The following is a 13345-nucleotide window of genomic DNA, read 5'->3' on the forward strand; positions in this document are numbered from 1 at the left end:
GAGAGATGGCTCAGAGGTTAAGAGCACTGACTGCTCTTCCAGAGGTCCTGAGTTCAAATCCCAGCAACCCACATGGTGGCTCACAGACATCTGTAATGAGATCTGGTGCCCTCTTCTGGCCTGCAGGCATACTTGGAGGCTGAACACTGTGTATAGAATAAATAAATAAATCTTAAAACAAAACAAAACATGGGCAAGGATAGAAAATGATTGGAAAGAAAGGCATGATGGGAAAGATACACTCCTAGATTGTTAATTTCAATCCTTTTTAGTTCTATCAAAAGGCTACACTGACAGAGGCCAAAAGCAACACAGATTGTAAAAGAAAGGCCCCTAATGTGCTACTCAGAAGGAGCCAGGCTTCCTAGCTTCTCATTGAAAGATCATCATCAAAACCTTCGCATGCCGCAAGCTCTTGCTTCCAGGCCGTGAGCTTCTGCGAGCCCAGGAGGGGTGGAAATGAACATCCCCATCACTTGCTGTCTTGTAATTGCCAGGCTCGAAAGGTTGTTTCTCAACACGCTTCACCATCAGTTCCTAACAAGATGGCTGAGCCTCCTACCAGAAGTTGGCCGCCACCTTGTCATTTTCTAATTATATCCCATATTATGTAGGGTTTCTTGTTTCCAGCACACTTCCGTTGGATCTCTGTGAGGGAAGGATGTCTTCCCGGAGTCTAAAAATAGTAGGGCAGTAACAGCTGTGCCTAGCGCTTGGTATGTTCTAGCAAACTGGGAAGCTCTGTCTTGTAGTCAAGTCCTCACAGTGACCCTAAGGACCACACTCGGGCCCATTTTCCAGCAAAGACAGCTGAGGTCAGAGAGTTTAAGTTGCAGCTTGTAGGTGGAGAGTTAGGATATAAAGCTTGGGGTCCTAGAGTCCAAGCCTTGCACCGTGGAGTTCAGTGCAGAGGTGCCTGTTTGCTATCGTAAGATGTTTTACTCTTTTGGCTTTTGGGGGGAGGGGAGGCACTACCCAGCTCCCAAATAAATCACACCTGGAGGCTTATTCTTTGTTAGGAATGCCCAGCTTTAGTTTGGTTTGTTTCTTGCCAGCTTTTCTTAAATTAACCCATCTACCTTTTGCCTCTGGGCTTTTATCTTTCTTACATCTGTATGTCTTTACTTCTTTCTCCATGGCTTACTGTGTAGCTGGGTGGCTGGTTCATGATGCCCTTCTCTCCTTGTTCTCTTGCTCCTCTTTTTCCTCAGTTTTCTTTCTGTTTGTACTCTCTACCTGCCAGCCCCGCCTATCCTTGATCTTGCCTTACAATGGGGGCAGTCGGCTCTTTATTAGACATCAGGTGTTTTTTATTTTTCCTTTGTTTCATTTACTTTTACTATTTCCTTCATGTCAGAAGAGAAACTGGATGGCTAGTGATGGAAGTCAGAGAGGAGCCATAAAGACAGAAATCCCATTGGCTTCTTCTTCCCTAGGTGGAAGAGACCTTGAGTTCTTCTGGCGTTTTACTTGGGTTAGCAGTTTCTGAACTGAGTGGACTTTCTAGGTAGGCGGTCCCCGCACAGGGCTTTCCTGTGATTGGGTCGATAACTCCGCCAACTTTGAAAATGATCTCAGCCAGTTCATGTTTCACATGCTTTGACCTCGTGACCGGCAGAGCTCCGAGGAGCACGGTGTCCCCGAGGGAGCACTGCTGATGGGCATCGTGAGCAAAGTAGGTTTTCCACTTGTTGAAGTACTTTAGCAAGTAGGGATCCAAAACAAGTCTGGTCGCTCTTACTCTAGCAGTTTTTACCATGGCTGTACCATTCACCTTCCCCAAGACCCATATGGCATAGACGGATTATTGACATTATGGGTCTCTGAGCACCTTCTGGATTCTACCACTCGGCTTCTGGCAGTCGAAGCCTGGAGTGCAGGGTGATGCTGTCACATGGGACATCAGGTGTTTTAGACGGGCAAAGAATCACCGCGTCACAGAGTTAAACAAATGCAGCGTAAACAAAAGTCACACATCTGAAAATAATATTCCCCAACAGTTTGCCTCCACATAGATTAGAGAACTAAGCTCCAAAGCCTTACAACGGAGGGAAAAGACAGGTGTCGTGCATATGTAACCCATGGAAACCTTCGGCAATAAAATTATTGTGAAGTTATATTTGATATGAATGAACAAATCAGTTTGTCTGTGGTAAGATCTGGCGTGGGATCTTTTCAGAAGAGCCTTCATCATTTCAAACCAGCTTTCACCATAACCAAACTGCATTTGAAACCGACACTCTCCAATATTTTACTTCTAAAGATTTCCACGAAACATATTTTCCTCTATGATCATGACACTTCTGGGCATAATAGTCCATGAGTTGAGTAGTGGTGTGGAGGTCAAGCAGCAACAGCATACCAGGAAACAAAGAGCCAGCAGGGCAAACGCCAGCTACGGCTTGTTATTCCCAATGCAAATACAGTGGCAGGTCATTCCATTGGGTTTTGTTTTGAACAAAATGTATTTATTGGCTAGTTTCTCACACAGTATGGACTGTGAGTGGGTAGCACCACTCGAGGAGGTCACATAAACATGACACTATTTAAGGATATGGTGTGGAAGGAAGTGTGCTCAGACGTGCAGGGGACAACTGCTAAACAAGCTCTCCTTTGTCCTATTGGCTTTTGACTTACCAAAAGAAAAAAAAGATATTAAAATGAATAAGAAAAAAAATAATAGAATTTTTCTATAAATTAAAATGAAATAAAACCCCAATTATTATTATGAGTAAACACTTTCTAGCAATAATATTGATTTTTCCGAATTAAATGCAAACTTAGAGACACCAGTTGTGAGGGAAGAGGAAAAAGACACTTGCTGTGGAGTATCCTGTTTGGTATTTCAGAAATCCAACCTAACTTCTCCCTGCCCCTCTGACGGGGAGAATTCTAACCTGCTCCCGGCCCCACCCCCTCCTCTAACTTCCCTCTGCCTGTACCGAGGGGGTCAAAATGAACTGGGGACGGGTTGAGGTCTGCATCATTCCATCCCATTCACAAGAAGAAACGTACAAGAAATCATTGCTAAAGAGCAAGAGATCCCACGGAGAGCGTTTAAACAAGGACTCTTGATCAGAACAAGATCTCAACACAGAACAAGAACAGATGGTATCTGGTGACCTCGGCAAAGCCCCAGAAGCGTGCCCACTTGCTTACCTGGGAGCAATGAGGGAGTCTAGCTTCGTGCTTCAGGAAGCTAATAAGGAGACTCTGGTAGGCTCCGAAAGAAATTCCTATACCGAGACTTAGCCCAACAGAGGCGCTTCGCGGCACCAGATCTCACCGCAGTACCTAAAACCAGTGTTGTGGTTCTGGGGGGTCCCTGAATTGATCACAGCGTTCAGATGCAGCAATTACTTGCCGAACAGATCGGCCTGGCCTTAACGGCAGAACCTGACCAACAGAATGAGGAGCAAACACCACGGATCTATAACTGATACATTGGACACTGGTGACTTTAGAAGTTCCGGGTCTGAGGAGGGCTCCTAATAAGAATTATACAACTGAGAATTTTGATATTTCTATGGTTTGCAAGATGAGAACAAGGGCACCTTCAAAAACTTTTAGGCAAAAGGTCTGTAAGGACAATGATGATTAATTTTCAAAGCCAGCACATGTTATATCTCTCTCACACACACACACACACAAAGAATAGTGCTTTACATAACACAATCTTGAGGTTTGGTGTATACGTTACACCAAGAATATGCTGAACATATATTAAGGCCGTACCAATACTATATGATGAATAGCAACAAGAGGGCTTAGGGAGATGGCTCAATCAGTAAAGCACCTGCTAAGAACACGAGAGCCCCAATTTAGATCTCCAGAACCCATGTAAAAGCTCGATACAGTGACGTGTCTGCAGCCATGGTACTGCAGCCTGGAGAAAGACAGGCCCTGGATGTCAGGACTTGTCTAACCCGTTAGTACGTTCCTGATTCAATGTGAGACTGTGGAGATGCAGGAGGGCCCCTGATGCTGACCTCTGACCTGCACACATGCACCTATTGAAGCAAGCTTGGGTGATTCCTAAATATCTCTGTGTTAGAATTCTTTACCTAGGTAGGTTTAGCATGTACCCCCCAATTAAAAACCACTGGCTAAGAAGGGGTTAATCTCCAAGGAGACTGAGATTAAGTTTTAAACACAATGAGCGATAATCTGCCTATAGGGTTGTTGAGTACCAACATCAAAGAATTAGCACCATTCAGATAAACATGGAACCAGAACCAATTCATATGATCTCAGTGTTCCCTTGAGGCTTAATCATGTGAGGGCACTGAAAACTTTCCAAGGAATTCTCACGAAGTACAACACTTCTGGAGTAGTATATTGATAACATTTTACTTGTATGGATTTAACCAATTAAATCTACTACGTTTTAGTAGAATTTACCTACAAAATTGTAATGCATTTAAAATGACAGACAATCCCTTTTTTGAAGAAGATGAATATAAAATTAAAATATCCGAGCACTATTCATAGTCCTTAAATATGAAAATGAAGCCGAACTCATCTTTGCTTTGAAATAAATACCAAATTAGCAGTCCTCCCGAGGGCCACGTTAGAGCTCCGCAGAGCTGCCACTAGAGGGCACTATAAACAGACTACAGAGCGAATCCCCTAGACCTTGACTTCCTGGTACAGTTCTCACCTACAGCTTTTGCCTGAGTTTTAAACAGTTAATGACAGAAGAAGATACTTATCTTTGAGTCCTGGTTGAGTTCTTCCGCCATATCTAGTTCCCATAACATCTTCATCATTATGATTTAGTGGATTCCCACCAGGGTTGAAAATGTGCAAAGTAACATTAGGAGACTCGGCCTGAGGGACACCAAACCAGACACTTCGCCTCAGGTTTCGTGGACTCCGAAGCTTTCCAAATACTTAATGATGCATCACCAAATTATAGAATGACACCATCTATGTGCTTATCCTGAGATTTAACAGGGAGATACATATATTTATTTTAGCTTTTATAAGAAACACATTATTGGAGGCTGAGGAAATAGCTCAGTGGGTGAGTGTTTGTTGTGTAAGCATGAGAACTTGAGTTTGAATCCCAACACCCACATTAAAAAACAAACAAACAAACAAACAAACCTGGCACAAGGCAGTGGTGGTGCACATCTTTAATCCCAGCAAAAGGCAAAGGCAGGCAAATCTCAGTGAGTTCGAGGCCAGCCTGGTCTACAAAGCAAGTTCCAGGACAGCCAGGGCTACACAGAGAAACTCTGTCTCAAAAAAACAAACAAACAAACAAACAAACAAACAAAAAGAACAAAAATGGCATGGATATGCAAGTAAACCCAACATTGGGTGTGAGGGGCAGAAAGACAGATCTCTGTTGTTTTCTGGCCAGCAGCCCAGCTGAAACATTACACTTCAAGTTCAGTGTGAGGTCCTGTCTTAAAGGAACTGGGTGACGAGTGATAAGAGATGATAGCCAGTGTTCTCTGGTCTCTCACGCGCGCGCGCGCACACACACACACACAATCAATCAATCATATTGTAGAGTATATGAAAACCTTTTGAAATTATCTCGTAGGTCCACCCATTTCCCTTCTTCCCTATTTTTAACAAGTTCAGAAGGAACCACTACTGAACGTTGATAGGTGTCCTTCTCACCCTTACAGAGAAGGCTCTCCGTTCATATTAAGGTCATCTCTCTATGTCTGTGGAATTAGCGTCATGGTGTCAACTAATAAGAGATGGACCATTAGTTAAGGAAAAAGCACAGCTATACTAAGGAGGCACAGGCTTTTTTTTTTTTTTGTTACTCTCTAAACAATTTGTCATAAAAACTATTTACACAATATTGAAAATATATGAGGTATTTTAAGTAGCCTAGAGATAGGCTAAAATATGTGGGAGGATGTGTGCGGGTTATACACAAATCATATATGTAGGTTATATGCATATAGAGATTTGAGCATCCACAAGGGGTAACTACAAGGGGTCTTAGAATCAAGTCCCATGGATACCCAGATAAATGTGCAGTCTATTGTTATGGTCCCAGAGGCTCTTGCTTTCCTTCTCTTTGGATTGTTTGCTTTATCCCCCCCCCCACTGGATTGAAAGTTGTATTGTCTTCCTAGTCTTCCAGTGCTTTATTTTCAGATCAGCATATATCCCTAAGGATCTTTTAATATGAGCTCCCCGTCCCCATTTTTCACGCATTTCAAAGCAATCTATTGCATTGCTGTCACCCCCTCTCCTTTTAACATTATTATCACCCAACACTCATAAATTTTTCATTCCAAGTTTTCTAGTATTGGTAGTAAGAGGAGCATTTCTCTTCCATAGCATCCTTCTTTATGTTGCTGGAAATCCATGAACAACCTCCTGGCCTTTCTTTCAATCCATCTGAATATCATTACCCCTTTCATTTTTGCAAGGCATGTTTAGTGTTTTGTATTTTCATTATGTCTTTCTACCTCCTGTGAACACTGTGCTCCAATCTACCTTCACTGGAATAGAAACAAATAATACACCTGCGATGGTTTGAATAAGAATGGCCCGTATGGACTCATGAATTTGAATGCTTGGTCCCGATTTGTTGGAACTGTTTTGGGAAGGATTAGGAGGTATGGCTTTGCTGGAGGGGTGTGTCACTGGAGTGGAGTGGGCTGAGGTCTCAAAAGCCCATGCCATGCTCGGGTTCTCTCTCTCTCTCTCTCTCTCTCTCTCTCTCTCTCTCTCTCTCTCTCTCTCTCCCTTTCTGCCTCCAACTTTCAGGAATCAATCAAGTTCCAGCTACTGCTTAGTGCCATGCCTGCCTGCGTGCCTGCCACCAGCTCCCTACTATGCTGGTCAAGGCCCAACTCTGAAACTGTCAGTAAACCCCAATTAAATGCTTCCTTTTTAAAGGTTGCCTTGGTCATAACATAGTGTCTTATCACAGCAATTGACATTTAGCCATGACTATGTCCCATCCTACTTCTTTCTAACCTCGGATCCTCTAATATAGAGCAAGCTTCCTCCCCACTTGCCCATCAAAACCTCTGTTTATTTCTTCATTGTGATTTCTATTATATCTATGAACAACTCCCCCTCTTCTTTTCCTCTACTTAAACACTGTTCTTCCTAATTCTATTCGAGAATCAACTTGTGAGAACCTTGTGCCAACTACTCCACATCCATCCTTATCGCCTGAAGCTCTTGAAGTCTGTTACAGGGTTTAACATTGATTATGTAAACTCTTAAGGCTTGCATTGAAGGATTCCCAACTCCTGTCTTGAAAGACAGGATCTGTCATTTGTTGACTTTTATTTAACTGATGGATGTAATACATTTTAAAGTTGAGTTCAAGATCCAAACACTCTACCAGTTTAGATACAAAGCCCTTGTAGTATTTGTAGAAATTTTTTCTGGGCTGGCTTCATGAGTGGCTTCCAGGTTTCTCTCTCCTATGTCCTCCTATTACTTTTATAGTCTTTCGCACATCCAATGACAGTGAATGCGCAAGTCTCCATGTGCCATACATTGTGGAGAAATGCGATACAAGGACATGGGGCACAGAAGCCACCCAACCCTGTCACACTCACGCATCGGGTGTAGTACAATCTGGACGCAGCTGTCTGAGTGTGTAGCTCAATTCAAGCACTTACTAGCCATGTGGCTGTGTGATCTTGACAAGTTCTTCTTAAGCCTTAGTTTGCCATTTACACAATGGTAAATGGAAGCAGCTTTCTCTGAGACGTTTCACTGGAGAGGAGAAAATAAGTCGAGGTGTGGGTCTCCAGTTACTCCACTCGAGACAGCATATGGCAGTCTGCTGACATGGATATCATATTTCAGAAGGGATACACACATTGGTTACAGGGCTTCTAAGCTGGAAGACTAGAACAGCCCTGGCTCCACCTTGGCACGATCAGGACCTGGGAACTCAATAGCGGTAGGATGGGGTGGCATTTTGCCGCGGCAGGAGTCAGCTTAGCGCAGGTGGCTGGGGCTGGTGCCTGCTGGTCTCTTTGCAAGATCAGGAGGCTGAAGTAGAAGCCAGCTGTGGAGCCATCAGCTCAACTTTCAAGCCTGGGAAAACCCCAGCTCCTGTAAGGAGGGTACTCAGGCTATCTGGGTTTGAATCTAAGTTCGGCCACCTGTTAGCAAGGCAAGCCTGACTTTCAGGTTGTTCTCTGTGAAACTTGGCAGGTTGCCAGGCCTTCTTTTCTGGAAGGTCAACATGTAGGGAATCATTTTTAGACCAATTAACACTCTTTCTTCATCTGTGACAGGGATGATAATAGTCCCTGCCCTGTTTGGGTGAAGTGAATTTTAATTGTTTATATAGAATATGCATGAATAAGGCCAGCGCAGGTGAAACCGTCAATATTAATCTCTTGTATGTGAGAATATGATTTTAACACAAGCACCTTTTAAGTGATACCATCCTACATAGAATCGAGGTAACCAGAATTTCTAAAAATGTACATCTTTATCCACCCTCATTGGTATACCCAAATCTTCCAACACAGATATTTTGAATCTTGTATTGCATATCTTCTTTTTTTGTGTATGGTGGTTTGAGTGAGAATGATCTCCATATTCATGTTTGAATACTTGGTCCCCAGTTGATAGAAATCTTTGAGAAGGATTAGGAGGTGTGGCATTGTTAGAAGAGCTGTGTCACTGGGGTCAGGCTTTCGGGTTTCAAAAGCTCTCTCTCTGCCTCTTTTTTTTCTTTAAGATTTACTTAGTTATTGTATATACAGTGTTGGCACCAGATCTTATTATAGATGGCTGTGAACCACTGTGTGGTTGCTGGGAATTGAACTCAGGACTTCTAGAAGAACAGCCAGTGCTCTTAACCTCTGAGCCATCTCTCCAGCCCATATCTTCTTCCTAGCCTCCCTGTCTGGCTTCTACACTCTGCATTTTCCCCCTGATGTAGGTTTCTTCTCATCCCCACACAGATCTACCCACCATCCAACTTGATCTCCAGAATTCTTCATGAAGATTTGTCTTCCTGGGGGATTCCAGGTTGTGTCCACTTGAAACAACCAGCCATTGCTTATGGTGCTACTTTGTTTGTGATATAACACATATAACTTACCTGAAGATCAGAGTGTGGAGCTAAGCCACTAGTTAGCCATAGAGGCCAGACAGTGATAGCACACACCTTTGATCCCAGAACTTGGGAGGCAGAGACAGAAGGGTCTCTGAGAGTTCAAGGCCACCCTGGCTACATAAGTTTGATCCAGTCTAAAAGAGAAACAGAGCCAGGTGGTGGTGGCTCACACTTTTAATCCCAGTACTTGGAAGATGGAGACAGGAAGGATATGGCTGGGCAGAGAGAGGAATAACAGATGAGAGGAGACAGGAGCACATGACATTCAGTCTGAGGATTCATAGAGATAGGACCTTGCCACCTTGGTTCTGAGGATTTTGTAGAGGTAAGAACTAGTGGCTGGCTGTTCTGATTCTCAGATTTTTCATCTTTCAGCCCCTAATATCTGACTCTAAGTTTTTGTTATTAAGACCAATTAGAAATTGGTTACAATTGCTCCATACACCTCCTTCTCGGTCAGTATAAAAACATTAGCATGCCTGAATTCCCAAAAGTGGTTGTTTTCTGAGAGAAGCAGTTGAGGACAGCACCATCTTTCTAGGGTGCAAGCATTTGAAAAAAATCTAAGATCTTTCCTATCACCTCTCAATTCCCATGTATTCATTTTCCAGATATTGACTTCTAAGTAATGAGTAGATACGTCTGGTAACAAAAAGAAATTACATGGGTCATTATAAGGCACATAGGTGCTCGGGAATAAGACAAAACAACTTTCCCATTATCTTAATTAGGATTTCTATTGCTGTGAAGAGACACAATGACCACAGCAACTCTTATAAAGGTAACATTTAATTGAAGAGGTAGCTTACAGTTTCAGAGATTTAGTCCATTATCATCATGGTGGGGAGTATGGCAGTGTGCAGGTGGACATGGTACTGGAGAAGGAGCTGCTACATGTTGATATTCAGGCAACAGGAAGTAGACTGAGACACTGGATAGTGTCTTGAGCATATATTAGCCCTCAAATCCCGCCCCCAAAATGACACATTTCCTCCAACACCCCCACATTTACTCCAGCAAGGCCACACCTCCTAATAGTGCCACTCCCTTTGGTGGTCTACTTTCTTTAAAACTACCACAGCCATCAAAGATGTTATAACACACAGGAGACAAGATACAACAGCATTCATAATACTCCTTTATCCTTAATGTCCACAAGATCTGAGTACGCATCTCTTATTTCACTCATTTCTGTTGTTTTATTTTATTTAGTCTGTCTTGAGGTCTATCAATTGTATTTATATTTTAAGAGAAACAACCTTGGCTTTGCTAATTTCCTCTACTGACTGCCTGTTTCCCATTAATATTTTATTTCTGCTCTTTCAAAAGTTACTTCTTTTGCTCACTTGGGGTTTGATTTGTTCATTTTTATGAATGGGTATTAATTATTCATATTGGTGAGGCTCAAACTGATGGTTCTACACATCCCTTATAGTCTGTACCAACTTCATTTTACATCCTCCAGTTCTCTGCACCCTTCCCAATCTCTCGCCATTGTTATACCATGTTTAGCTGACTTTTAAAACTTCAATATATGAAATACAGCATGAGGTAGTTTAAATTAAAAGTTAAATTAGTTAAAAAGCTCTTTTAGTTTTCTTGAACTGACTCCTGTACAACTTGTTGATAATTCTCTTTATCCCTTACAGCTTTCCTTATTCTTTTAAAATGTAATTAATTTCTCTGTGATAGAAGATTATTTCAAACACCAAGAAATATGATCATCAATGAGAAAGGAGTATGTAGATGAGACACATACAAATGTCATGTTTTAGCCTCTACCATGTGCCAGGTGCTGAGCTTAGGAAAAAGGGACAAAACCTACTTCTTTGTGTGCAATGTAATTGGAGCCTGACTCTGCAAAGCTCGCACTGGTAGAGCAAGAAGGTCCCAAATGCCTGTTTCTATATTTATTTCGTGCATGTATTTTATTCAACTGGCCTAACCTGCTGAACCATTTCAAAACACATGTGAGACATCGTGACACTTTATCCTTTAATACTCTAGCATGCATTGTAAAAGACACCCAAAGCCATTCATTCTCTGATAATTACAGCGCCATTATTGCACCTAGCAATTAGCGATAATTCTGTAATCCACTCTAAGTACCCAGTTGCGCCTTTAGTTTCCCCTGGCTCCCCATCCTCAGATGCCTCATCCACTCCTCTCTGTTTTGGGCTCCAATCCCTGAAAGACTGACTTCTCCAGACTGCCTCAACCGGGATTCTAATCAAGGTCAACCAATGAGAGGTGCCCATAGACACCAGGAGGCAATAAGGCACACTAGCAAGAATCAGGGAGTTTGGGAGCAATTGGGATGGTTCTCCTCTTCCTCCCCACCCCAAATAGTGATATGGTATTGGCTTCATTTACCACTCTATCTCTTGTTAGACAGCACCTGTTCAGTAACTACTATAGCTCATCAACTCTTTCTAGCTTGTTCCTTCAATTCTCAGAGGGGCTGACCGTGGCTTCTCTGCCAAACCGTGGATGAATCAGCAACCTACTGCTTCTTTTCCTCCTGCCCATACCTCTCAACAGTCTCTTCAGGAAATGATTCAGGGCTGAGTTCATTGAAGTTTGACATCTGTTTCCTGCGAAGACCCTGCTTCATATGTGAACAGTTCATGCCTAAACAGTCACGATCGCCGACGTGTGGTTTTTAACTTTCTTTTTTTAACCAATATCCAATCAAGGACCTTGTGTTGGATTTATTCCTGCCTCTTTAGTGTCCTAATCAAGACTCTCCCTTTCTCTCTGACCAATCGCCTCTTCTTTTGCCCGATCCAATTGTCTAGCAGAATTGCCCGTGCTGAATGTGCCCAGGGTTTCCCTCATAGTGTCAGTTTGTTCTTCTCTTTGCGTCCACTTTAGCTTGAATCTAGTCAAACCTTTAGATATCACTTCCATTTTAACCCTGGTAACCAGATTGTGGGTCATTTCATATCATTCATAAAGTATTATTACAGGAGTCACATTGTGCTAGTAATAACGGGATCGTTGGATAGTAATTTCAAATTACCAAAAGAGAATAGCCATGTTTTCCCCATTGTGACTGGAAAAGAAGCCCCACTGTGCTGTTTACAAGCAATCTATAGAGGTGGTGCGTTGGCGGGCACAAATCTCTGGTTCTCTGCGCTCTGCCTGGCGGTTGTAGCATCCGTTATCTATTCTGGCCTACACTGTCAGCTTCGCTACATCTGTTTTCTGTGTCTATCATTGCATCTTCTCAGATTAGGTAGCATCCCTTTGTCTGTAAGTGCTTTACTTTAGAGACAGAAGCTGTTTGTTTCCCCGATTAGAATTGCTACAGGAAAGCAGGATAAAACATTAGCTCTTCCCACATATTCAATTTCTCGCTCTGAGATCAGGTAATCATTACGATGCTAAAGCTATCTATGCTGAATTTCATTAGTGAGGTCTGATATTCTATGCAATTAAGCCTAATTAGCTATCGGGGAAGTCGAGTGCTACACCTTCTGAGATGCGATGAATTCAGCATGGCCTGCCTCTTCTACTTTTAATCATTACAGCAGCAGTGTCCTGGACAATCCTAGTCGTCTGTGGAGTTGGAGCGCTAATAGAAATGGACCCTGGGTAGCACAAACTCTAGGAGGAAAAACCATTATCAGCAGCAGGTAATTAAACCACAATTAGATTGTGCGCCTCCTAGGAGTGCTCCCAATGCACTCGAAGGCTACATCTCCTCTGTGTGGTAGCTGTTAATTTCACAAATCTTTGATCATGAGATTCTGGGTGCTAAGCTCCTTTGTTCTGCTGCTTTCTCAATCTGTATCCAGAATGGCCTCAATAAGCCATTCTGATCCCTTAAGTGCTTCTGTCTGGAAGAAATAATGGATTTTTAAAAGCTAAGTTGTTAGACTTCTGGATTCCGTTTGGGTTTTTATATGCAATCATTTTGGGGCGAGCCATTTGTTTGCCTTAAGTGCCTTTTTGGCTGTCTTGGTCGCTTGATGTTTCCCATCACAGGTGTCTACTATAGGTAGTAGGTAGCTACTGCCATTAGCCACGTACAGACTATGCCCTGCGAGTCAAGCTGCCAAATCTCCTCTGTATTGCCCCGGCTCTTCTCTACAGTTACCTTTAGTAGGTATTCCTCAATTGCAAACACCACACCAGAGAAAAGCAGCTGGGAAGAAAGGCAGCGAGTGCAGCCATGCAGCAATTAACTACTTCATTCTCCAACAGGATCGCCCGTAATTACCTGAAATTCCGAACATCCCCTCATCATTACAGACAAAGCCTCCC

The 13345-nt window shown here is 42.8% G+C and overlaps 1 protein-coding gene across 1 annotated transcript in view; it reads right to left on the reverse strand.

Moving 5' to 3' along the window:
* Positions 1–1432: 1432 nt before the first annotated feature.
* LOC126507949 (28S ribosomal protein S17, mitochondrial-like) overlaps positions 1433–13345 on the reverse strand; it is a 50350-nt gene continuing 38437 nt past the window's right edge. The window contains exon 2 of the mRNA XM_050152804.1: positions 1433–1806. Coding sequence (XP_050008761.1) covers positions 1433–1806 — 374 coding nt within the window. The remainder of the gene's footprint in view (positions 1807–13345) is intronic.

Source organism: Alexandromys fortis, unplaced genomic scaffold (genome assembly GCF_014885135.2).
Source record: "Alexandromys fortis isolate MF-2015 unplaced genomic scaffold, M_Fortis_MF-2015_v1.1 scaffold_73, whole genome shotgun sequence".
Taxonomy (NCBI): domain Eukaryota; kingdom Metazoa; phylum Chordata; class Mammalia; order Rodentia; family Cricetidae; genus Alexandromys; species Alexandromys fortis.